Source organism: Zeus faber (assembly GCF_960531495.2).
Source record: "Zeus faber genome assembly, chromosome: 7".
NCBI lineage: Eukaryota > Metazoa > Chordata > Actinopteri > Zeiformes > Zeidae > Zeus > Zeus faber.
Genome location: NC_137203.1, coordinates 5,152,155 through 5,179,892, shown reverse-complemented (window position 1 = coordinate 5,179,892; position 27,738 = coordinate 5,152,155). Strand labels below are relative to the sequence as shown.

The following is a 27,738-nucleotide window of genomic DNA, read 5'->3' as shown; positions in this document are numbered from 1 at the left end:
AGCACTTTCTAATCAGTCCCTGGTTTGAATCACCCCATCAGCTGCATTTTCCAAACGCTCCTCCCAGCAGCGCTAACAGGCGCTGCGGGTGTGATCCACAACAACATGGTCTCATTAGACGAGTACTGATGCTCGAGGACAACACTCCAAATGTCAAGCAACGAGCAAACCTCTGAATGTTATTGTGCCTCTATGTCAACAAAAGAGTAGAGTACTGGTAGAGGGAGGTACCGTGGGGTGGAGTTGAGGAGAGTAGTGGCAAAGTAGAGGTAGAGGAAGGTGTAGCAGGGGTAGGGTAGAGAGAACTGTAGTAGAGCGGAGTAGGGGGAGATAGTTGTGGTAGAGTAGAGGAAGATTAAAGGTAGAGTAGAGGAAGATAGAGTAGTTGGAGTAGAGGTAGAGTAGAGAGAGGTGTAGTAGAGTAAAGGTGGAGCACCGGGAGGTGGACGTAGATCAGGGGAAGAGTTAGATAGAATAGAGGTAGAGTCGAGGTAGAGTAGAGGAAGATAGACTAGTTAAAGTAGAACATGGGTAGAGTAGAGGTAGAGTTGGGGTAGAATAGAGGTGGAGTAGAGGTAGAATACACGCAGAGTAGAGGTAGTGGTAGAGTAGAGGTAGAGGTAGAATATATGTAGAATAGATGGAGAGCAGTGGTAGAGTAGAGGGAGAGTAGAGGGAGAGTAGAGGTAGAGAAGTGGTAGAGTGGAGGTAGAATAGAGTGAGAGTAGTTGTACAGTGGAGTAGTGGTAGAGTAGTGTAGAGGAAGAGTACAGATAGAGTAGAGGGAGAGTAGAGGTAGAGTACAGGTAGAGAAGAGTAGAGGTAGAGTAGTGGTAGAGTAGAGGTATGACGATACAGAATTGTTCCATTGACTGACAACATTAATGAACTGACATGAAAACTGTTCCTAAATCAGTCGAAGGGTTTATTAAAACTCTAACACACACACACACACACACACACACACACACACACACACACACACACACACACACACACACACACACACACACACACACACACACACACACACACACCCTGTAATGTCTTTCCCCGGCAGGTTCCCTAAACATGAAATGCAGCAGGTACATTAAAATCCATACGGTACATTTTCCAACATGGACACTTCCTGCAGCAGCTGTTGTGCATGAACAGCCCCTGTCTTGAGGCACATAGCGGTGCTGAACATCTGGACATCCCATAACAGCGACCTACGGCAACACCAACACCACTGCAGGTCTGCTGGTGTAGGTGTCGGGTCCTGAGCCCTGCGCGTTGTGTTCGAGGGGAGCCGTTAAAACAAACATTGGCTTGTAACAGGCAAACGGTGAGTTGTGCTCGGTGTTGTTGTGCTTCCAGCAGCTGCCGCGCTCCCCCTGCAGGGAGGCAGCACAAGACTGAAAGCTGCTCTGGTTGACTGGCACAGGAGGTTTCATGCGATGAGGTCTGGACGAACGGGGGTTTCACTCCACACGTTTTATAAACAAACGTTCTGGCTGTTAAATCACATTCGATGTGAACTCCAAGAGGCTTCTCGCCTTCTGAACTGTGCGGTCATGTCGAACTTAAATCCTGAACCGCTCACTGATCTCCATTTACGTGGCTCTGAGTGGCCGGGGGCGGGGCCTATTAAATCCAACCAATCTGGAATTTATGAGGATCAACGGCACGTTACATTGCACCCTTCTCAGACCCATTCCACTTATCGGTGGTGGCCAAAACCGTGGAAACGGCAACTATAAACCTTGATATTTCACATTTTACATTTCACATCATTTTGTTTTTCGTGTGACAACCCTGCTATAAAATCATAAAGACCCATTCACTGTGAAACTGCCAAACACCATTTTGAGTAAAGGCCCTTCTTCAATTTCTTTGGAGCCGAGCGCCTTCGTCTTTGTTTTCCATACACAGCCTCCCACACTGCCAGGCAGCTGAATTTGACAAAAAAAAAAAAGCAATAACATACAAGTAATAACATAAATAAGTACGTAACGACATAAAGATGATATTCTCATAATAAAACTTTACAGCCTCACAGGGGGGAAAAAAAGGCAGACGCCCGCCGCCATTCCTCAGCCGTCATCGATCCCCGCAGCCCGCGTTACTCCCAAAGTGGCGGGACGAGCTCCGAACCGCCCGGAGGAAACAGAGAGGCCCGCGGCGCTGCCGGCGCGCGGCACATAATAAAGGCGGAGGAATATTGACGCATCCCTTTACCGCCGTTTAAATCAAGCTTGTTATTTTTTATTCCCCTTGTCCGTCCGCGAGATAAACCCGAACCATAAAGAGAAGGCGCCGCGCCCCGTCCCGCCCCAACGTCTCGCGGTCCTTCCGGAGCAGTAAAGACGCCGCTGTGATGGATTCCGGGGGCTCCTTGCATGGAGACGGGGGGGGGGATCAGAAAGGCATCTTGGGGGGAACGGGGAGGGATGGTGAAGGCGGCAGGCGACGAGGGGGGGGGGGGCTTCACCACGCCGGCCGGTGGAAGAGCTCGCCGCTGGAGAGGCGGCGCCTGAGCTCCCTCCAGAGCAGGTCGCGCTCGTGCCGGGCTCCCTTCATGAAGCCGCGGTTCTCCTGCGCCCGGCGCGACAGGTAGGGCATCACCTCGCTCACCGGCCCGTAGGGGACGTACTTGTACACCGGGAAGCCCGCCTGGCCTACAACACACGGCAGGATGGGGGGAGCGTTACGGTGCAAAATGGACTGTGATGAGACTGTGATAATGTGTGATGCAATCACGCCTGAACGGGCCTTTATGTCAGCGGCGACGTGCAGCCAGACGCTCGTTATCGGCACAATAACCCCCGACGAGGTGTTCGGTACTTGTATGGCCCTGAAGGGGGTCATTTTGCCCGTAACGACCGTCGGGCCGTACGCCGTGCCGCTTCTCACACGAAACCAACGGCGCTGAAAAAGCGACGACGGCCACCGCCGGGCGTTGACGCGCAACACTGACTTTAAGGATTCTACACCCAGCACGGCCAGTGAAACTACTGTTGGCAGGGAGAAATAAGTAAAGTTATAATATTACTTATGAGTAACGAGTAATGAGTAATACATTCCATTTTTTTGAGTAACGAGCGCCAACACTGCACATAACATGTTGGTAGGCAATTCACGAATACAGAGGAGAACAAAACGAAAACACTTTCCTCTTGCCGTTCAGCGCCTGCTGTGCGGCTCACCAAAGTAAAAGCGCGGCAACGTGCCGACGACGGTGTCAGTACGAGGTCGACCGACAAACAAAGACACGCGGACGTTGTGTAGTTCGTCGATAGCGAGCTATCTGGGTTCAAAGGTCGCGCGCCAAATGCCAGGTGAATCTCAGGGCCTGCACGTGTGTGTCTGTGTGTGTGGTCTTGTGTGTGTGTGTGTGTGTGTGTGTGTGTGTGTGTGTGTGTGTGTGTGTGTGTGTGTGTGTGTGTGTGTGTGTGTGTGTGTGTATGCACATGTCGTACACTGTATGTCTGCTTGTCTTACCCAGTGGAAAGCTGATCTGGTCGCACATGCCCAGCAGCTGACCAAAGCTGACCTTGTTCTCTGCCGGGACCAGGCCCAGCTCGTTCATTCTGAGGAAGATGAACAGATAGAGAGGGGGAGGGACAAGTAAAAAGTCAGCAGAAAAGGAATAAAGCAAGAAGGCCACCGAGGGGGAGAGATAGAGTTCAGGAGAGAGAGATAGAGTCAATAAAGTGTCAAAGGCAGCAGAAAATGAATAGAGAGAGAACACCACAGGAGGAGAGAGGGAGAGAGAGAGAGAGAGAGAGAGAGACCGGGAGGGAGGAGGAGGAGGAGGAATGAAGGTGGAGAGGTAGAGACATCCAGTGTATAATGTCGTACAATGCCACCCCTGTGACAGTCAATCCTGACTAAGGTCTTATTTTATCTCATCTGGTTTTATCTAGTCTAATCTCATCTGGTCTAATCTCACCTGGTCTTATCCCATCTGGTCTTATCTCATTTGGTCTTATCTCATCTGGTCCTATCTTATCTGGTCTTATCTCACCTGGTCTTATCTCATCTGGTCCTATCTTATCTGGTCTTATCTCACCTGGTCTTATCTCATTTGGTCTTATCTCATCTGGTCCTATCTTATCTGGTCTTATCTCACCTGGTCTTATCTCACCTGGTCTTATCTCACCTGGTCTTATCTCATCTTACTTTCAGCACTCACACATACACAACTGAACATAAATCAATTCAAATGTGATTCCCTGTATAACTTGTTCATTTCAACAATTTTTGTATTTTAGATTTTATTGGAAAGGCGTCACTTGCTCTTGATTTAAATATTAATCATACTCACTATAAATTGACTGTATAAATGTAAAATATTTCGTCAATCAGCTTCATTTTGAATTTGGGATTCCCTATGTTGCACATTTGCATAACATCTAAAATGGAAAAACACTAAATGATTCCGTCATTTTTTGTTATGTTTCAGTTTTTGTTGTTTTGGATTGGTCACTGAATAAGAAAGGAATGCGACTCTACGCCTGCAGAGCTCCACCTTCTGAGCGTGTGCTTCACCGAGTCCTCGTTGTGCGACGCCACCATGACGTGGGCCTTGCTGCGGGCCGCGATGTCATCCAGCACAAAGTCCAGACACCTTCAACGCACACACACACACACACACACACACACACACACACACACACACACACACACACACACACACACACACACACACACACACACACACCCCCCACACACACACACACACACACGTACACAGGCATATTCAGTATAATACATACATATACACACACATACAAACACAAAATTAAACTGTCCTTTGATGCGTGTCATGCCCGTAATAAAAAATGGATTTCCATCGTGGTGATCGTTTTTAAACTGAAGACCAGACGCTCAAGATGAAACTATGGATTATACTGTATAAGCAATGGGGAATTGATGTGGGTTCACGTCGTCGCCATTGAACCGAACATGTCGAAGCCGTGCGCTTCAACATGTAATCTAACCATGTAATCTAATGTTACCCAATCTAGTACTACCTCACGGGGCTGGTGCAGTTTTTGCACCAGTAATTTGCATAATCTGGCGTCCAAAGAAATTGTAGTTTCTCCATCTAATGTAATATCATAAAAGTTGTTCTTTTGCATTGCACTGCTTTTTGTTCTATCTATCTATCTATTATCTATCTATCTACCTATCTATCTATCTGTCTATCTGTGTCTGTCTGTCTGTCTGTCTGTCTGTCTGTCTATCTATCTGCCATTCTTTATGCACAATGTGTCGCTCTACTGTCTTGAGATGAAAGTAATTCTAATATATTCCGGCTGTCCAGCGAGCTTCTCCTCTGCAGCAGCGTGTTTGGCTTTGCATGCGTGGGTGCACGTCCCGTATCCACGACAACGATGCTTTATTGATCCCTGTTGGGGAATTCTCTCCCTCCGTCTCTCTCCTCCTCCTCCTTTCCACGGAGCTGCGCATTTGACCTTGAGGCAGCATAATGCGCTGTGTGTTGCGCCGCAGACAACAGCGACGGTGTTATTAGCGGGCGGCGGGTGTCAGGTTTAACGATAAAAGAAAATATTTATTTTTCATGAAAGTAAAGAGAAATGGTAAAAAAAAAAGACCTTCGCCGGCTGAGGTTTCAGCTCTAAGGCCGTGAGCAACGAGACAAGGGTCCTCTTGCGCTGTAAAGGGGAGACGTCTTCATCTGAGGTTTCTGACATAATCATCATATTCATCTGTTATGGAGGAACGCCGACACATCTGATCGGCATCGCAGCTGTTCCAACGGAGACTAATGTCACTGAAAAACAACTTTATTTTCCATTTACTGATGCGAGTGCGGTGAGATTACAATGACATTTAAGACAAACATCAACTTAACAACAGTGGTAAATAGAGCTAAGTGAGTCACTTCAGCAGACTGTGTCTGGATCCTGACCACCATGCGTCCCTGACCTCCATGTGTCCCTGACCACCATATGTCCCTGACTGCCATGAGTCCCTGACCTCCATGCATCCCTGACCATCATGCATCCCTGACCACCATGCGTCCCCGACCACCATGCGTCCCTGACCACCATGCGTCCAAGACCACCATGCATCCCTGACCATCATGCATCCCTGACCACCATGCGTCCAAGACCACCATGCATCCCTGGCCAACATGGGTCCCTGACCATCATGCGTCCCTGGCCAACATGGGTCCCTGACCATCATGTGTCCCTGGCCACCATGCGTCCATGACCTCCATGCATCCTTGAGCTGTGAATGTGGTCTGAGTGATCGGATCATGTTATAAATGCGTCCTGGGTAGGGCTGAACGATTCAACGTACCTGTATCTCAATGTACTGTAATAGAACTCCTTTTTCAAATCCCAAAGCCTAAAACAAGTTAATTTTTTTGTGTTCATCATGTTAAACAATCTAACCAGCAGGGCGGGCACGATTTGCCAACCTGTCTCCCTCTCCGACGGTGTCAAAGATGCGCGTGGCAGCGATGGGCTCACTGTGTTTTTATTTTATTTTATTAAACCCCCCCCTCTAATAAAGAGATTGTTTTAGCCGGCCCTCCGCGCTTCCCCCCGCTGGGACCCGGTGCTCCGGCCCGGGCCGCGGTGCGCTGCACAGGGCGTGTGCTGCTGGCAGAGCCCGGAACACCTGTAGAGGCCAGAACACCTGTCGAGGCCAGAACACCTGTCGAGGCCAGAACACCGAGTCTGTTTTTATAACCTTATTTTAAACTAATGAGCAGAAGGCTGTTTCTGAGCACACGCAGCGACGCCCGGACAAAGCTCATGCACTTACCCGCACAAACAAGATGTGGATATATATATAAATATACTGTATATATATATATATATATATATATATATATGTGGATGTAAGCACGCAACCTTTTTATAAAAAATAACACGTCTGCTGAAACTACTTTTTGAATGTTGATTTTCAGATTCGAACAATTACAAGGCTTGAAGTTAAATCAGTATTCTACTGTGGTTGAAGGTTTTAAAGATATGTTGTTCATACATATACATACGGTCGTACATATATGCAGTGAACTGTCATGACACCCGGTGATTACGCACAATAAGCTCAATAAGCTCTGAAAATACTGAAATGTGCGTAACCGACACGGGGCGATAATCTCTTGAACTTCAGCTTGAACAATTCATGCATCAACTCATCTCATTTCATCACGTGGGCGTGGCCGACGGGAAAGAGCAGTTAATATGTTGACTGATCCAATTTCATTATTTTCCCAAATCGTTCAGCCCTGGGTGCATTAGCTGCATTAAGCCTGTATTTAGACCTGTCCCCTGGTGATCACTCCAAACAAGATGCTTCCTGGTCTGAACAGGGGCCACAGAGAGACAAGGTGTGTGGCTATGGCCCGGTTCTGCCGAGCCTGACTGGCAAGACCAGCGGCGTAACTACGGTACAACCCGTGCAGCTGCACCGGGGCCCGGCGGCCGCTATGGGGCCCGTCCCGTCGGCGCGCCGGCGATGGGGTGCCCGCGAACTGCGCTCCGCTGTGCGTCCCCTCGCCCCGTTGGGCTATTTTGTCTGACTCCGGTCCTCATTGAAGGAAACAAAGGAAGCACCGTGTGTAATGGACCGTGCATAATGGACCGTACCTGTCGGTGGGTAGATTGCGTCGAGCGGCAAAAATGGCTGGAGTCGGGCTGGGTGCGTGTGCGCGCGGGGGAGGCGAGGGCCCAAAAAAAACATTTGCCCCGGGGGTCTCTCACCATCATGTTACGCCACCGGCCAATGACGGCACCAGACACCAGCCCGTCCAGACGAGCTGAACGGTAAAGTTCCCGTTTACACCGTCCTGCATATCTCCAGACACGACCCGAGTCGGGAGCAGAGCCCGGGCCCCCGTTGCCACAGGGACGCAGCGCAACCGAAAGTGGGGCAAAAACATTTTTGTCATACTTGAATATTCTCCCACCTGTGGTACATCCTGTTGGTGGACCCGTAGTCGGGGTTGACGGGGTCCTCGTAGCCCAGCTCCTTGGCCCTCTCCCGCTCCTGGTGCATGTAGGCCCCTCGCACCAGCTTGGCCCCGAAGCACCAGCCCTCACGCCGGGAACGCTCCACGTCCACGGTGACGTTGTCGAAGGCTTCCTGAAATTTGGGGAAAGGCGACGGGGAGTAAAAAACAAAAGTACGAGCGTCTCGATAAGTACATCCACCATCATCACGGAGGAGTGAAATCAGGAAAACAGCAAACGAGCCCCGAGGAGCTTCGCGGGACGAATAAAGAGAATGCATAATGAATCCTGCAACACATCCCTTGAATAAATGGTTCTCAATGTGAGGTCCGGGGACCCCCGGGGTTTCCAGGGGCTCCCCGGCAAAATTATTAATAGTTCAAGTTCACCATTATTTCATTCAGGGGACAAAAAAAAAAGAAAAAAACAATAGTGACTGTTTGGATCCCAGTTCCGCTGTTATGCCCCCAAATGGAGAATAGACACAAAATCATATCCAACACATACAAGTATTCTCAGATCGGGATCCCACAGAGGTGTCACGCTGTGGTCCCTGAGGGTCTTTTACATCAAAGAATCATCACTTTGAGACGGGGCCATCTGAGGGAAGGTCGAGGATTTTACCTTTTAGGTGTAAATGTCCCCGAACATCCCCCAGACCTCCTTCCTCTTTGCTGCTCATAGCTTTTCAAACCATGTGACGAGGAGGAAAAGAAAGATGGCCGTCCAGCGGGGGCGGCAGCAAGGGAAAACAGGCATCTGTTGTGATTCTCACTTGAAGGATCCTCTTTCATACGGTTCTCGAAAATTCTCTTTGGCGATTCTGTTTTCCGACATTTTGATCGCGTTTGAGGAGTTTCCCTTGGATTTCAAAAAAAGATAATAAAAAAAATGAATAAATAAATAAAAGAGCGGCGTCTTTTCAACACCGCCACTTCCATCGCGCATACAGATCAAAAACCAGGATCCGCTTTCAAAAGCGCGTTGGCGATGCCGGGAATCCAAGTCCAGCGGAATCGGGGGCCGCGCGGCGGGGGCCACGCCCTCCCCAGCCCCCCTGGTGGGTAAGGGCGTGGCGCTGACCTTCAGGTAGCACTGGTAGGTGTTGAAGATCACCGCTCTCCTCTGGTTGAACCTCCTCTGCGTCTGCAGCGCCAGGCGGCTGATCGCCGGCTGGAAGTAGCTCTGCTCCGCGTCCACCATCAGACGCACGCCGTGCTGCTCTGCATGCTGGGAAAACAGATGGTTACAGGGCGGGAGTAAGTAGGTACACGGAGGGAGTAACTAGGTACATAGCAGGAGTAACTAGGTACACAGAAGGTGTAAATAGTCACATGGCAGGAGTAACAAGGTACACGGAAGGCGTAACTAGTTACGTGGAAGGAGTAAATATTTACATGGCAGGAGTAACAAGGTACACGGAAGTAGTAACTAGTTACGTGGAAGGAGTAAATAGTTACATGGCAGGAGTAACAAGGTGCACGGAAGTAGTAACTAGTTACGTGGAAGGAGTAAATACTTACATGGCAGGAGTAACAAGGTACACGAAATAAGTAACTAGTTACATGGAAGGAGTAAATATTTACATGGCAGGAGTAACAAGGTACATGGAAGGAGTAACTAGTTAAATGGAAGGAGTAACTAGCATCATGGCAGGAGTAATGAGTTACATGGCAGGAGTAAATAGTTACACGGAGCAGTAACTAGTTCCATGGAAGGAGTAACTGGTATCATGGCAGGAGTAATGAGTTACATGGCAGGAGTAAATAGTTACACAGAGCAGTAACTAGTTACATGGAAGGAGTAACTAGTATCGTGGCAGGAGTAATGAGTTACATAGCAGGAGTAAATAGGTACACAGAGCAGTAACTAGTAACATGGCAGGAGTAACTAGAATCATGGCAGGAGTAACTAGGTACATGGAAGGAGTAAATAGTTACATGGCAGGAGTAACTAGTTACACCGAAGAACACATGATAACAGTAACTAGTAATGTTTTATTAGTTCCATGGTAGCAGTACCTAGTTAAATGTTTTACTCGTTACATGATAGTAGTACTTAGTTATTTGTCAACCTACTCGATTCTACTAGTAATTACAACTTTAACTTTTTACTTTTCTTTACTTTTTTCTGGCCCCTGCCTCTAGTTGAGTTATTTGGTGAATCAGCGCCTCCTGCTGGTGGTTTAACATCATTTCTCCATGAGCCAATGTGTTGAAATGTGGCTTCCTGTCAGGACAGGAAGTAGTTCTCAGTTTCAAAGTCAAAGTCAAAGGCAAGTTGGTGACTATAGTCAGTGTTGCCAGGTCCCCGGTTTTCTCGCAGGACTGGGCTACTTTTAATGTGTTGCCGCGGGTCAAATTCTTGGGTTGTGGACCCATTCTGCATACAAATGAGATGAACAATATTTATAAATGAAAAATGCACATTTTAAACGACGTCATTTATCTATGCCCAAATCCCATCCTGTGCCAAACTGACTTCAGGTCAGCAGGTACACGCATGGACATGGGACACGCCCACATACAATAACACCGATGCTCTCCGCCCGGCCGCCGCCCTCCGCCTCCCACCGTGACGCCCGGCGAGCGGAGAAAGTACCGGAAGAAACGTATGAAAGAATGAGAAAAGTGAAGACGGAATGAAAGGCTGGATAGAACACGTGGCTGGGGACGATACACCGGTAACGTCGGAGCTAATCGATCTGTCTGGAAGGATTGAGCCAACTCCAACATCCAACCGCACAGGACTCATCGGCCCAGACATGCAGCACCACCACCTGCAGGACGGAGATGAAGAACTCAATTCTTTAAGGTCCCCATAAAGTCAATTCGGAGCACGTGAACTTAACTGAAAGTAACTGTGAACAATGTCGCACTGAATTGTGGGGTTAGACCGTTAAACTGTTCCTCACCATTATTGTGGTCCGGATTTTTTGGGCGGGGCTAAATCATGACTGCGTGACGTAGAGCGGTCACGCTACATAAACACCAGGTCAGAATCGCAGCATCAGCGGTGAAATAATATCATCTAACAGCCCGGGGTTGAGGACAGAACGCTGAATAAACACCTGGAGTAAACGGCGTCTCCGCTCCGCTGTGGGTCCCCGTGCCCCTCCTCCATGCAGAGGGCTTTGAGGTGAGCAACTAGAGACACAGGACTGGTTTTTGGACTGGTTTTTGGACTGGTTTTTGGCTTGGTTTTTGGACTGGTGTTGCCTCACAGACCTGGAACCTGCTTCCTGAATCCACAGGCATCCTTCCGTTGGGGCCGTTGACAACGCATTCCACTTGGTTAGTAGTTTGACGTGACCATTTTTGACATTTGCTGAATGGAATTGATGGTGTTTGGCTGACAGCTGCTTACTAACGCTAGCTCAGTGCATGGCAGCCATTCTGCATTGTTATCTTACCATTTTTGCAGTTAACATTTACCAATACTTGACATTTTTGACATACCTTCTAAATTCTTATATGAAGTCTTCTAGTATATTTGCATTTGTATATTTGACGATCCCTTTGCATTGATTATCACATTCCTATGCCATACTTTTCCTTTTGTGTGTATTATTTGATACTACTTGTACTATTTACTTCCTGTCACTAATCTTTATCAATCCAAGTGGCGTTTTACTGATCGCAGGTATTTGCTCTCTCCTGACCCACGTGATGTTATTGCTGGGATTAAAAATGTTTGATCTCCTTGGCGTCTTCCGGGCCAAAATGTCTGGAACACGACGACCGCAGTGGGGACAGACGTGGTTGGGGTCCCGTTAGGACCGGGACGGCGCTTTGTGACACCATCATTCAAAGTGATATGAGTCCAAGCTTTGCCTCTTGGAACCCATTGACATCCAGCGACCGAGGCCCTGTGAACCGCACGGCGTTCACGGACAACACAGGTAGACACACACCTGGAGCTGACGCTGCATTGAAAGGAGACTCGGAAAACTGTAACTCCTTCTGCCTTTTTGCAAAAACCCAGAAAACTATAATCGGTCACAGGAGGTGTTTTCCCACCGCAGGAAGTTCCAAGCAACCTCGGAGGAGCCGTCCCTTTCTTTTGTGTCTCCACTGTATGATCCAGGAACGAGCGTAATTGTTAAAACACCGTTCTTGAGGGATATTTAACCTAAACGACGAGGGAGGAACATCCAGCGCCATAAGTGTAATATGATGTGTTTAATGGAACCTCGGAAAACTGTAATATGTACCCAACACGACTAAACTGGACCCTGTGTATCACTGGCTGCAGCAATATTTACTATTTCCTTGGTTATATTTTACCGTTTTAAATGTCTTAGTTGGGATGTTTTCTCCCAAACCATTGACTTCCTTTCACCACATGTTATTTTATTTAATGTTTTTAAATAAAATCCTGAATGGGTTTCTCCTGCTCATTGTCCATGTTGTTATGCGTCGGTGACGTTTGTCCTTTATCCAACCGTCCAGTGGAGTTACAGATACGTACAATCGGTGTGATCCCATCGTGATCCACCCCAAACTCCAAACCACGAATTAGCAAATTCTGCTGTTGTTTCTGTTGTTGTTGTTTTTGTTGTTGCTACTGTGCTGTTGTTGTTGTTGTTTCTGTTGTTGCTGCGGTTGTTGTTGTTGTTTCTGTTGCTGTTGTTGTTGTTTCTGTTGTGAGATTACAGTGAGTGGATCATAGGAGGGGTGCGTTTTTCAGAGAGAGAGAATTAAAAGTATCTCCCTCCCGAGGTTTGAATGAAAACTTGACAAGCACACCGCTGACTCAGTACAGACGAGGGGATTTCCGGATCTTGTGAGAGCAACCACTTCCGGTTCCGGTGACGTCTCTGTGTGTGCATTACTTCGTTGAATCGTTTCCCAACTTTACCTGATTTTGGATCAGGGATTTTGGATTGTTCGCACTGTGATATCCTTACTATTCCCTGACTTTGACCCTCGCCTGAAGTGTTTTTTAGCTAACAGTCGCCTAGAGCAAATTGTTGCTGCTGTTGTTGCTGCTGTTTCAAGATTCAAGAGGTTTATTCGTCACATACATATACATACTTTCATACATACTGTATGTATATGCAGTGAAATGTCAATGCAACACACCCGGTGATTACACAAAATATGTTCTAGAATGAACACAGTAGCTACTTAAGAACTTGACTAACTGATTCCTAAAACTTAATGCAGTAAGTCGAATACTATTGAATAAAATATATAGAATAAAACTCAAGGGTAATGCAGGGTGGGGGTACAAAATAGATAAACGGAATAGGCTTATGTATATGGGATAGACTTATGTATATGGGATAGGCTTATGTATATGGGATAGACTTATGTATATGGGATAGGCTATTTATGTAAATACAGATATGTGCATTAAAGTTGCATGTGAATGAAGTGAGGTCGTGTTTGTGAGATATACAACTGTACGGCGCAGCACTAGGGTAACACCGAACAACCCTGAACAGTGACACAGTATGCGGTACAGTGTACTACATACAGTACAGTAAGGTAGTGGAGCCTATGTGTGGGGCTCAGTGAGGACCCCTGCTGAGGTCAGTATTGACAGTTCTTATGGCTTGCGGGAAAAAACTTTGTCTCACTCTCTCTGTTCTCGCTGTGTGACTGCCGAGGCGCTTGCCTGACCGCAGCAGTTCCCAAACCAGGCAGTGATGTTGCCTGTCAGGATGCTCTCCACTGCTCCAGAGTAGAAGGACTTGAGGATCCTCACCGAGACCCGGAATTTCCTCAGCTGCCTGAGGTGGTAAAGATGCTGCCTCGCCTTTCTCACCAGAGTGTCTGCTGTTGTTGTTGTTTCTGTTGCTGCTGCTGTAGTTGTTTCTGTTGTTGCCGCTGCTGTTTTTGCTGCTGTTTCTATTGTTGCTGCTGTAGTTGTTTCTCCTGTTTAAGTTATTTCTGTTTCTGTGGTTGCTGTTGTTTATGTTGTTGCTGCTGTTTCTGTTGTTTCTGTTGTTTTTGTTGCTGAAGTTGCTGTTGCTTCTGTTTCTGTTGTTGCTGTTGTTGTAGTCCTGTAACTACTTTTACAGGACTACCCTGGTGTTGACCGTGTTGAAGGAAAACTATTATTTTTTTATTTTATTTATATATTTTTAATCATTCAGTATTATTAATTCATACCTTTTTATAATATTTATGTTTTTTATTTCAGTTTTTCAATCATTTTATGATTTATTTTGTAACTTTTTATTATGAGAAAATCATATTTTTAATTCATAATACTTTAACCAAAAGTCATTGGAAGTCAGCTGAGTGGTATCTGGATCTTAAATTGATAAAAGTATTAAACGAATATCTTCAGCAAGTGGGAAAGTGTGACCATTATTCTCAAAAAACAAGGCTTGGGTAAGAAAATACCAGTTTTCCCTTAAAGTTTATGATGAGTAGAGGGTGTTAACAGTGTTACTCCTTCATGTTTTTTTAAGTTATTGACCTCAGAGAGCCGTCACAGTTTGAATTAAGGAAAAGTTCTAGTTCTACCCGTTCAAACGGAATGGATGACTTCACTGTTTCTTCCCTTTCTGAAGCACTTTAAATGATGACCATAATAATACTTTGCTTTTACGGCACCTTTGAAGCGCGCCGCACGGCAAGCTGCTTCACACAGATAATAAAATAACAACCGCAATAAAATGGGGACCACGCAATAAAACACGTAAATTAAACGAATAAAAATATACACGGTGGAAAAAGATCCAGGAACCGTTTGTCAAAGCAAATGTAGAAAGAAGAAAAGAGGCTGCGTTCTACATGCTCTTCTAAATATGTTTATTTATCTTTCTTCTTTATGCTATTATATTATGAGTGCATGTTTTCTCTTCTATTTTATTGGTTTCTTCGATCAGATTTGTTTCAATCACAAGGTAAATAAACTGCTTGGAAGAATGTATTTATTAATAATAACCATAATAAATATAGATGCAGGCAGCCATACAGGGGTCCAGTTTGTCATGTTTGGTACCTATTAGGGTTTTCCAGGTTCTCTGAAATGCAGCACGATTTTCAGAGTTTACATTGAACGCCCCATCAGCTCACGCGGTCTGTCGTCTCCTGGTTGCTGGTCTTGCGGAGCAACCACTACGCGGTCTACACAGCGCAACCCTCCTGTCTCAAAAAGAACCGCCCATGTTTGCTCAGTGACAGAAATTTTCAATTTCGGTTATGGGTCACCGATTTAGACAATTTATAATAATTACTAGAACAACAACAACAACAATAAAAATAATAGTATATTTTATTTGTATAGTGCTTTTCCCCATTCTCAGACAAAACCACTGCATTAAAATCACATTGAATATAATGCATAAAAATGCATAAAGAAAGCCGTTAAAAGCTTTGAACATACATTAAAAGGAATTCTTTTAACATTTCCATATCTATCTGATTATTTAAGTCTCCATCTTTAAAGCAATTATTGTGGTAAATATTCTCCTATCGTCTGACAATGATAATATTTTCAACTTGCCATTGAGTCCATTTGGGAAAATGGCCTCTGCAACATCTGCTTGAACAGATGCTGTATAGTATTGCAGTATTAGTATTGTATTGTTATGTAGTATCAGTATTGTATGCAGTATTAGTATAGTGTAAGTATTGCAATGTTGGGGTGACATCACGTTTGTAAAAGTAAATCCCGTCGGCTCCGACCAGACGAGCCCCTTATGCTTCATATACACTTTGTATGTTTTATTGAATATGCAAGTTACCTGGGCCAGGACGTCCATGCGCTGCAGCATCCTCTCCATCTGCTTCTCGTCCTCCTCCGTGAGCTTCTCCAGCAGAGGAACCAGCTGACCTCTCTGGAGTGCACGCAACCAAACCCCCAATAAAAAAACAAAAAACACCAGTGGGTATTTCTCTGCACACTTTAAAACACGACGACAGGGTTTCATCTCAGTCGGGACCAAAATAATCCACTTAAATGGAATGCAGGATTTAAAAATGCCTTTCTGCCACGTTGCGTAGACTAGGAAGTCCTAGACCAGTGTTTCTTAAATGGGGGTAGTGGTAACTCTATACCAACCTTGTTTTAAGAAAAAAACATGTTCTTTTCCCAATGTCATGGAGAAGTACGACAGTGCCCACGATCCTACAGTGTTACAGCGACGTCTCTGATTGGTGGGGCTCGCTGTTACCATGGAAACGTTCACCGCGAGTGAGTTGCCGCTACCACTGAACTGAAACACTATACACACAACAAAAACTACAATATATTACACTATTATCCACAACATAAACAGGACATAATGACATTCAAGACGAAGCGCTAAACTATCCTTAGTTTGGAAGTCGTTGGAAAGGTGTCATTACCAATGGTTTATGGGATGTTCCTTCACACTTTTTTTCCATTTTCCAATTACTTTTTGCTCCGAACGAAATCTTTTACGCTCACGATGCATCTGGTCGGTGGTCGACTCGGTTCCAGTTTCAAACCTCTTCACAGAAGGATTTTCTGACGGGTCAGTGGAGTGAATGAACGGGGAATTCGCTCCTGCGAACGGAGCCGGTCAAACAGCGGGCGCTCACCCTTTGAGCTCCGCTGTCAAGGTCGACCCGGAGGCCACGCCCACTCATCCAAAATCTTAATTTCAACTTAACTTAGACCTGAGATTAGCTCTGATCTTCATCCTGGAAATCTGATCTTTAAACCAAGATTCGAGCAACCCCGAGACTTTATTAAACCGCGGCCGACAAAGGCCGTTTGGGTTAAAGTGTGATTTAGTCTGAGACCGGAACAGTGTTTTCCACTTCCCCGTTGAATCCAGAGCTGGTGTTTAAAAATGACTGACGGGCAAAGTCAATTCATCCCGGAGCGAACGGGGTTTGCTGCGGGCGACGTCGTGTTGCTCAAACCCTTTTTTGTCAACACCGTTTGGAAAAGGAGTCGAAAATAAGCCCCCGCGCCCTCCACAGTAACTAAGCAGAGTAACAAGCAAAGCAACTGAGGAAACATGTGATTAAATGTGTATCCTTCACTTCCTGTAAGTGCAGGAAGATGTCAAAACAAATAACAAAAACACATTTTATACCATGATTTTTTTTTTTTAATTTGAGTAAAAATGTGGTTAAAAATAAAAAAGATGCTTCATTGCGTCATCAACTTTAGTTTTGCATTCGTTCGCGCACTGACTCCAAATCAAAAAGACTCAGCATGGAACGTCACCAAACATTTAAGTCACCGCTTAAAAAAACAGAAATTGAAAAAAAACAATGTTTTTTCGAGTCATTTTGACGTAGCGACTCGAAAGGAACCAATCACCAAAATGATTTGAGCTGACCGGCTCTATTTACGAAACCATGTGTCGTCGTGCTTTCCAGCATAAGTAAGACACAAACTGTTGGCCAGTGTTTTTGGAAGGAAAAACATACGGAACATTTAAACAGAAACTGTCAAAATAAATCCAGAAATAAGGTTTTAAATCGTATTTCCAGTACATATTGTGGCGAGGAATTATATTCTATTGTGATGTTATATATTTTTTTTATCCGATCACCAATCTGCTGCTGACCTGCACGTCGGGGACGAGCAGCATCGCTCTGGTTCCTGCTGGGTCGTCCAACAGACCATCCCAGTCCAGAACGTCCACGGTGCTGGAGGGGAGCACAGAGAAGGATCAGCACATGCAAATAAAAATGGAATTAATATATATAACGTAATAAAACCCTATGTTAATAATAATAATGTATTAATAATAATAATAATAATAATAATTAATATGACATCTATTACACAAAGCAAACTGCTCATCTTAGGACACTAAAAACACTGCAGGTTCATGTAATTTGGACAATTTAACTGAATGAACCTGCATTAAATAAACACAAGTCAACAGTTTATTTGTTTATTATCTTTATTTGTAATTATGTATTGATCGATTTGGCCGATGAATTTGGGATCCTTCAAACTGACTTTGAAGGAATACGAAAATGACTCGATCCGTGTTCCCAGCCATTTCAGGCGCTCATTATATTGCGGCTGGCGTGTTTAAAATATTCTTGAGACGACATCCTGCCTCAGTGTGCATCGTTACCCAGAATCCTCCTGTTTCCGTTCAGTGAACCAGCCGTGGACGTGGCCTTCTGCACCCAGGCTGGACAGGAACTCCTGGATGGACCAAACAGCTTCATTATGCATTATATACCAGCCCTTGTGTGTGTGTGTGTGTGTGTGTGTGTGTGTGTGTGTGTGTGTGTGTGTGTGTGTGTGTGTGTTTGTGTGTGTGTGTGTAATATTTTTTATATATATATATATATATATATATATGATTATTCTATTCTCTATCTTTTCTGTTATTCATTATTCTATTTTGCATTACATTGAAAATCACTTCACCGAACTGTTTATTATGACATATTTGATTTGACTAGAATTGTGATTTTAGTGTATTTCCTATCACTGTACTCTCTATCTTATTACGTACACTAGGGCTGGGTGTCGGGAAGGATCTCACAATTAGGCTCCATCTCTATACAAAGAGTCACGATTCCGTTCAATATCGATAAACTGACATTTTTCACAGAATGAGAATTTGAGAACTTCTCAGTTATACATTCTGACGTGCATAACAAAGATAGTGAAAATTGTCAAATTCTGTCTGACAGAATTTATTTTTTTTGTTTGAAATCAAATAAAGAAATTCATTTGTGACTACAGTTCATGGTGGTATTTCATTTAAGATGGAAAACGGTTGCATTGTTTCCAAAATAATCAATATCACAATTTTCAAGTCGGTTCAGAAATGGAAACAACAGGATGAAATTGTGTGGGATGTTGGGGTGTTTTGTTTATTAAACCAGCTGTAGATTATACTGCATCCTTGCAATATGGCTGTGTTATTGTCATGATATCGTGATGATGATGAGATATATATATATATATATATATATTTTTTTTTTTTTTGCATATTTGATTTCTGACTTTTGTTTTATATTTTTGGCTTTTGTATATATTTGACTATTTATTTTTATTTATCATTTTTTATCATTGAATTCACATTCTTTCTCCATTGAAATTAGTATTTTTATTCAAAAAATGTCCAAACGTTGAGCATTTTATTATTATTATTTTTAATCCTAATAATTGTCTGCAGTGAAAGGCACCAAACATCACCAGAACAAATTAGTCTTATATGTCCTCTTAAGACGGAGAAAGAAAAAAAAGGGATTTTTATTTTTGTTTTTTTTGTCGCACTGTTTACCTGCAGCCGCCGCAGATCCAGCTTCTGCTCCGAGGCCGGGCTGTCATCCTGTCCCTGCTGAGCCGCCAAAAAGCTGAAGAAGCGGCGCCATTTCAGCAGAACCTCGGAGAACTGGAGCTTTCAGGGAAAGAAAGAGGGAGGGAGGGGTAGAGAGGGAGATAGGAAGGAGAGAGAGAGAAGGTCGGTTAGGGGACATGTCAGGACGTCATGGCAGTAAATTGGTGGACTGGCCCTTTAATCGGCCCCTGCCGCCCTTACCAGGAGCTGGGGCCGTCCCAGCGCCGTCATCTTGATGGCGGAGAAGCCTTCCATTGAACCCCCGCCTGCCAGGCCACACGCACACACACACACACACTTAGCATTGAAGATTAAATTGATATTCATAAAACGGTGAAAGGAAAAACTCCCAATTTTAAAGAGCCGTTGCTTTCCAAAGAGGTCAGTCGTACAAAGAAAAACGGTGGATTATGATGGAGAAATGAGCTACGGTACGGATGAAAACCTATCTGTGTGCCGGGCTGTAAGTCACCGGCGGCCATGTTGGAAAGGGTTTTTATGGGGTTATTATTCGCGGCGGACGTTTTCATGCGCAGATCCGTGACATCAATAACAACAAATAATGTAAACGGTGCAGCGACAAACAGCCAAGCACAGGCTGCCTGGCCCTAAAAGCAGACAACCACAAAATGTATATGCACGTGTTTATATGAGATTATTCAAGGTGCATATATTATATACATATATATCAATTATGATGTCACAGATGCTGGGGAGCGGTGTAGAGCACACTGATAAACCCCGAGAGGTGTTTACTTATTTGGCGTTGTTTGAGGATTGTTATCTGACGCTAGTTTTAAGACTCATAACATGAGATCAACACTTCAAGAGAAACTGCTGAGGTTAGAGTTAGGGTTAAATTGATTATTAGGGTGAGGGTTAAATTGATTGTTAGAGTGAGAGTTAAATTGATTATTAGAGTGAGGGCTGAATTGATTATTAGAGTGAGGGTTACATCATCTATCTATCTGTCCATCCATCTCACCAGATGCCTTGATGCACTTGAGGAAGGTCTCCATGTGCAGGTCACACTTGCTCTCGTCGGAGTGGAAGTATCTCGCTCTCCCTGCGCTTCCAGACACATTTGCATCCCAGTTACATCATATGACATTGTTTCCTCACGTGTCCTGTTGTGAAACTGAGGACGCAGCAAAAGAAGAAAACAAAAGAAAAAAAACCCTCACCTACGCCCCGCGCTTCCTCCGCGGCCGATGCGCTGGAGCTGAGCGAGAGGGAAGAGGGAAAAATACAGGAATTTGTCACCAAATTAATTACCCCTTCACGTCGATTCACAAGTCCCGAGGAAGTACAGTGTTACGGTTGGTCTGGCTCCCTGGCGCTGGGACCGCGGGCATTTTGGCAGAGGAGAGCGGAGACTGGCATTGATTTAATCCCATGTGACCCCAAATAATCTTGGATGTTTGCCTTCCTGACCTTCCACAGGGTGTCAGCTCCCAGACAACTAATACCCATCATGGGACACTGCCCAAGGGCATAATCTACCCTGTCCAAAAAACACTGCCCACTGTCATTTACTATGTACATAGTCATAGGGTCAGGCTTTATACCTTATATACCTATACCAATAATGAGCATATTCTGTATATTTTAATATATTTGGCTTTTTTTGTATATTTGGCTATTTTTATATGTACTTTTTACCGACTGACTTTAAGCTTTTTTAAAAGCTAATTGTCGTCACAGAAAAGCACCAATCCCCACCATAACAAGTTCCTTATGATATGGAACTTTGCGGAATAAACTGATTCCGATTCCGAAATGACCCCTGACTCGCCACCCACTCGAAAATCCCAAAAACTGTTTGCGGCCGCGCCCGACCAAACGAAACACGGGAGGCGCGCGCGTTCCCAAGCGTTTCATCTCAGCGAAGAAAGGAGCGGCACCAAGCGAACGGGCGAGGAAAGCGGCGATCAGCCGGTCGCTCCGTAACTTCCCGTTTATCTGGATGGTGATGCATTTCAAACGTTTTAGGGAAATAAAAAATACAATGAAAAAGACGAAAAGAGCTGATAACCAAATAAATACCATGGAATGAGTTTTGAATCTCAAAATATCATTCAATATCAAATGTCTTGATTTTGATATGATTTTGAGACGCTATGATGTGATTGGCGGCCCACGTGCAGTACCCTCACGGACCACTAGAGGACTGAAAGAGGCCGGCGTGGAGATGAGCGGCGTCAGTGGAGTTGAAACGAGGGCAAATTAGGGAGAAGGAGGTCGGTGCCCGTTACTGACCTCGACTGAAGATCAAGTTAAAAAGCGCGTGTCTTTGTCTTTTCGATCAGAATTACTCACGCCATATCACGGGACTATTCCGCTGAAACGCAACTCACCTTTAAAAAATTTAAAACCAAATCTGTTTGTTCTGTGAGCAACTTTCAGCAAAATCCTCTTAACCTCCTGTCGCCGCCGCCGCCGCTGCCGTCGCAGCCGTCGCAGGCGCTCTAATGTCTCCACCGTCTTCCCAGAGCCTCCGAGCGCCTGCCAAGCCTCCTGTCTGGGATCAGGCCGGCTTAACCCGCCTCCTTCTCCCGGCCCGGGCCCCCCCCCCCCCCCAAAAAAAAGGCCCGTATTCGCCAAACAAATAGAGCTGCCAAGCTTAAGGTTTGATATGACTTTTAAACGGGGCGACGACTGACGTCGCCCAAACAGCGCGTATCCACGCCGCGCCGGGGCGGGATGGGGAGGCATGGCTCAGACAACAGAAGGAAAAAGAAAAACCCCTGAACCCTGAACCAGGCTGCAAACAAGGCTGCAAACAAGGCTGCAAACAAGGCTGCAAACAAGGTTGCGTGGCCGACGGTTCGTCCAGAAGCTTTGTGCTGTGACCGGAGGGGGAGGCTTGGTCTCGTATTTTCTGAGCCGACAGACCTCATTATCTGATAAGGGTAAACATGGCGTAATGCGAGGCGGTTGCCGGCCTCGTCGCTCCGCAACATTTGACCTCCACATAGTGGAAGCGTGGAAATTCGATAGAAGAAGGTCAGTGAGATGCAAGCTAGATACGGCACTTAACTCTGCTTAAGGTGGCAATCCGCACGATTATTTTGTTGAAGAGATCCCATATTCGATACTTTATTTGGCTGGCACTGTGTGAAGGAACACCCAGTCGATGTATTAAAGTTATGTATGTACAGTAGGTGCTGCTCCGTCTGCTTTTTCCGTTGTCGGTGGCGGGGTCCACCGCGCATGCGAGAAGTGAGAGGCGGCGGCGAAATATATCCCCCGCCTCCTCAAGTGCCCGTGAAAAGAAAAATAAAAAAAATAAAATAAAAAATAAACGGATCGGAGGAGGGAACATTTTGGAGAAACGAATGAAAGCGTCTCGGAGCCAAGACGAGGTTAAAGCCCCGACGACGTGGCAGTTTGGAACGGAGCTCTGACACATGTTAGCGCTGGTGCTCCTCCGTCCCCTTTGAATAACGCGGACTTATCCACAACTGACAGGGAGCACGTCTCCAAATGAGACGGCGCATATGTCCGAGTGGGAATTCGCGCCGAAAATGCGAGGCGCCCCAATTAGTCACAGCGAGTGGGCGCCCGGAGTGAGACGCGTTGTCTGGCATTAAAAATCCATTCTGCCCCGCGGAGACGCGTCGGTTGCATCAGGCTTCTCCTCCGCCACCTCCGCTTACATCACACATCAACCAACACGTCCCACGGCCACCGCCTCCCGCTGCCCATGTGACGGGGTTCTGGAGCGGTGACCCTTCCTCCTCAGCTGACCAATGGGAGGAGGAGGTGGAGGAGGAGGAGGAGGAGGAGGAGAGGAGGAGGAGAGGGTGGAGGAGGAGGAGGAAGAGGAGGAGGAAAAGGAGGAGGAGGAGGAGGAGGCAGAGGGGGGAGGAGGAAGAGGAGGAGGAAGAGGATGAGGGGGAGGAGGAGGAAGAGGAGGAGGAAGAGGATGAGGGGGAGGAGGAAGAGGAGGAGGAAGAGGATAAGGGGGATGAGGAGGAGGAGCGGGTGGGGGGGAGGAGGAGGAGGCAGAGGTGAGGAGGAGGAGTAGGAGGAAGGGGGTAGAGGAGGAGGAGGACCTGGATCTGACCAGTATAGACTGAGATGACAGTCATTACAGTCTCTTCCAACCTCCCCCTTTGACCAATAAGTCAAATTAAAGAGTTTCCTCAATCGTCACGCAGTAATTGGATTGAATAATTAAAATAATTTCCCTCAAATTCAATTAAAAACATATTCATCCCCGAGTGGCAATTTTGGCCAAATGTTGGGAAACACATTTAAAATTTACAGTGTGTAATTTGAAACCCTCTCCTCATTACGATCAGGACTCAAAAATGTTCTAATCCACGACCACGACGGACACCGACACATTCACCACAGGAAACAAGTGATAATAAAACCAACCACTGGAGGGAGCACCAGCCCATAATAACTCCACCAAAACAGCTGGAGAATCCCGACTCCGAACCCAACCTGGGTGGTTGGCCTCCCTCGGAGTGGCCATCTTGGAAAACCTCATCAAACATCGATTTGAGTTGCGGCTCTCTCCTTCCGAGTCCTTTCTCGTGGCTGCAAGTTAGCGAACCGACTAAAGCAACTAAACGACCGACTAGTCACGGCGCATCCCACTTGCCCCATGTCCCGGTTCCCCGCGGAGCCGAGGTCCTCCTCCACGCTGTAGTCCAGGACAGAACCCACGCCGAAGGCCTGGTTCTTCTGCAGCAGGGGCCTGATGGCGCTGTGGTCCTCCCCGGCCACGAACTGACCGTAGAACGTCATCTTCATCAGCTGCTCAAAGGCCTTTTGGCCGAGGAGCATCCTCCCCAGCTCCATTATCTGCCGAGACAAAGGAAGCGAGGCACGGTGCTGAGACGCCCGTTCACAGACCAACGCCCCTTTTCCGCGCCCAATTGGCCCATGGCGGAAACAAATAACGTGACCAAACTTTGGGCACGAAACAACGCATGTCACATTATCGTCAGCATGATCCCGCGTGTACACCAATCACAAATACAGCTCATTTACAGTAGATGGGTTTTCCAAATCGATTATATCGGGATGGTCATGGCCGCCTCCGTAGACCAGGCCCCCGGACGGCAGGACCCGAGCTGCCAGCCTGGTAACCAAGCATCTGCTTTTGGTTGCCAAGGCTGACAAAATGGCTGCCGGATTTTATGACGGGGTGACCACAAGATGGTCAAACAAGGGCGCAAATCCAGTTGCCCCGGGCGACCGTGGATGTCTGCAGTCTGCAAGTGTTGCATTCTGCTTCCTATTCTAAATTCACGGACGTAGCCATGAAGGCTGGTAAATCTCAGCATCACACTTCACATTTTTTTAATGTATAATTAGCACAAAAACCCGTTGAGAAAGGCCCAAAAATACTCCAAGGTTGAAATAAGGTCAAGGTTGACCGCCATTGATTAAAGCAAATGTCTCAATGTAAAAAAAGGTTTGTGAGTGATTATAGCCCCACAACAAATAACAGTAATACCCTTTTATTCAGACTATTTTCTAAATACATACTCTTTTACATGGTATACACGAAACACATTTTACATGCATTAATGATAATAATTTGGAATGATTTTGTTGGTTCAGATAGCTGCTAATATAAAAGAAAAGAGTTGAAGCAGGTGTTTGGAAAACAAACGTAAGCTGCAGTGCGTTAAGCCCAGCGTCAGCCACCACACAGTGAATTATATAAGTTATTGTTTTTATTTCGGGATCCCGTTTGAAACTCCTCCTGAATGAAAAGTGTGACGTGCGACGTGCATCGTGCATCGCTGAGCTCCAACGGCTTCTCAGCCACGACCTGTGTGTGCGAGTGGAGGAGGTAGTTTCCACTCCAGAAATAGAACTCGGTGTGTGTGTCTTTGTGTGTGTGTGTTAGTGTGTGTGTGTGTGTGTGTGTGTGTGTGTGTGTAACGTGAGAGCACACTGCGTGACTGCAACACGTGGGGACGCATGGGACCTGAACACTGATATGAACCGTTTGCATAATGCTGAAATCTCATGCAATTCTGTAAAACTCTGATTAGGTGTTTTGCTCATTTCACACCAATCCCACTGCATTGTTTAACGTGTAGGATGTTTCAGAATATAAAAGGCCTACACACAATATTTAATATATAAACCCAATATGGGCCAACACATTATATTTAATATATAAACATATATGCGCCGACACAAAATTTGTAAAATATAAACGTGTAATAGCCACAGAACACTTATATAAACATAAATTAGCCCTACACACTGTATTTAATATACATGTATAAACATAATAGGCCTCCAGAGAATATATAACAGGTATAATACAACAGGCCTCATTCTTTGCATTATTCTTGCTTTTAACAAATTATTACACTGAGAGAAATTAGTTATTGAATAAACTTAAAAGGAAAAAAAAAAGTATTTAATTATTTGAACCTTTGAAAATGCGTAAACTTTAAGTCGGGAAAACCTCAGGGATATATTTTTAGCCAATGAAGGCGTTCGATCCGATGACTTCGATCCAACGTTGTTGTTGTTGTTGTTGTGGCTGCATGGTGCTATGTACATCTATTCCAGCAGCCAAAAAAATATACTTCCATGATGTTTTGTTCCGCTCAAATAAAAAGAACTTGAACCGTGAACCAGTTGAATTTGGACTAATTGAATCAGTTATCAATTATTCATTAAGTTATTAATTAATCATTGTTGTTTATTGCGAGGTAAGTTCTATTATGAGAGTGTTGTTGGAATAATTGTATGCTGGTATTTTTAACTAATAGGCCCATACAGTATATCCTTAGAATTAATGAATATTCTAACTTTTTTTTTTTACCTTTTTCATGTCAAGGACCCTAAATGTGGTAAATCCTGGGATCCCGCCCTGGGAAGATTCTTGTTGATAGATGTTATTTTTGTCCAAAAGGTTCCTTTAGTTAGGAAGATAACAGTGAAACTAGGATCCAAACAGTCACTATTCTACATTTCCTAACGGCGCTGAAGTTGAACTAATATTCATCGTTTTGCTGGGGACCCCCTGGAACCTCTTGAAGGGCCTCCTAGGGGGGTCTCCGGACCACCCGTTGAGACCCCCTGCCCTTGACGAGTCACCTTCACGTTTTTTTTTTTTTTTTACCTCTTTATTCTTATCGACCAGGAGGTCATAGGAGCAGAGTTTGAACACCACCAGACTCCTGAGCAGCTCCAGGGAGTCCTTGCTCCTGAACGCCTCCTGGGTCCGCTCGAAGTCCACGGAGACCCCGGCGCCCCTCCCCCCGCCATGGTCCTGCTGGCTCCGGCTCCGGCTCCGGGTCTGGGTCGGGGTCTGGGTCCGGGTCTGGGTCGAGGATGCCCCGGCGGAGCGCAGCCTCCGCTCGGAATGAACGACGCTGAGTCGTGTAATTCCTAAGACCGTGCGACCGAGTCCCCGCACGGCGCTGACCCACCCCATGGAGCCTGGAGGTCTGAGACGGCAGGGTCCGGATCAGAGGTGATTTCCCGGCTTTTTGGGGTCGGGGTCGGACCACCACCTGGAGCCGCACGGGGCCGGTGCGTGTTTTGACTCGGGGGCGCGACCGGAGCAGCGCGCGTTTGGTTGGAGGACGGTAATGACGCGACGTTTATGACGTAATGAGGGGTCAGGTGACCGACGCGTAGACTTAAAAGCAGTAAAAGTAAAAGTACTCGTCGTTTAAAAACTTCACAGGAATTTGTTTTTCGGTTTTGCATTTCACACGAATGGAATGTTTTGGTGCAATTTATTTTCTTTACTCTGGGTCTTTAGCAATATATATTGTTTATACTTCTGTTCTCGCTTTTTGTCTAAAAACACCAAATTATTATTATTATTATTATTATTATTATTATTATTATTATTATTATTATTATGTTTATTATTATTATGTTTATTATTATCAGTTGTAATAGTTGAAGTAGTAGTCATAGTAGTATTGAATATACTATTTTACTTGTTTTAATGACATGCATTGGGCTTGTTTTCTTCATTATTATTATTATTATTATTATTATTATTATTATTATCTTATTTGTAGTAGTATAGTAGAAGTAATTGTATAATTATTGTAATTCCCCTACTACTACTACTTTGATCTTTTACACAGCTTGTTATCATTTGTCCTTTTATCAGTCAACTATACCAGTATGACTGCGTGTTGCAAACAGTATTTATTCTTTATTAATAACCTGCCATTGTAACGTCCAAGGCCGCTCGGCTCCAGTCCTTTATGTGAACATGAGGGGGCGCCGTTGTCCCGGAGGAAGAAAGTCACCACTCCACTGGGCCCCCCTCCTTCCACACACACACACACACACACACGCACGCACACACTCACGCACACACTCACACACACACACACGCACACGCACACACACTCACACACACACACACACACGCACGCACACAACACACACACACACACACTCTCTCACACACACACACACGCACACACACACTCACACACACACTCACACACACACACTCACACACACACACACTCACACACACACACG

At 45.5% G+C, this 27,738-nt stretch overlaps 1 protein-coding gene across 1 annotated transcript; it reads right to left on the bottom strand.

The window, feature by feature from the left end:
* On the bottom strand, positions 1-26,766 carry prodhb (proline dehydrogenase (oxidase) 1b). The gene is made up of 14 exons (XM_080003970.1): positions 26,345-26,766; positions 23,849-24,051; positions 20,418-20,455; positions 20,219-20,299; positions 19,435-19,499; positions 19,177-19,293; positions 18,010-18,083; positions 17,488-17,569; positions 15,685-15,777; positions 9,063-9,209; positions 7,937-8,112; positions 4,514-4,612; positions 3,484-3,572; positions 1-2,660 (listed from the first exon to the last, which is right to left on the bottom strand). The coding sequence occupies exons 1-14, from the start codon at positions 26,657-26,659 to the stop codon at positions 2,470-2,472; spliced, it is 1,770 nt and encodes a 589-aa protein (XP_079860096.1). The 5' UTR covers positions 26,660-26,766; the 3' UTR covers positions 1-2,469.
* Between the last annotated feature and the right edge of the window lie 972 nt (positions 26,767-27,738).

What these genes read in the sequence shown, in the direction of transcription:
- prodhb (XM_080003970.1), bottom strand. Translation starts at nt 26,659, where the DNA reads ATGGGGTGGGTCAGCGCCGTGCGGGGACTCGGTCGCACGGTCTTAGGA. An exon ending in CAAGTGCATCAAGGCATCTG is followed by an intron (nt 19,500 to 20,218) that starts GTGAGATGGATG and finishes GTGGCCTGGCAG; the next exon opens with GCGGGGGTTCAATGGAAGGC. An exon ending in TGGATCTGCGGCGGCTGCAG is followed by an intron (nt 18,084 to 19,176) that starts GTAAACAGTGCG and finishes TGGTCCATCCAG; the next exon opens with GAGTTCCTGTCCAGCCTGGG.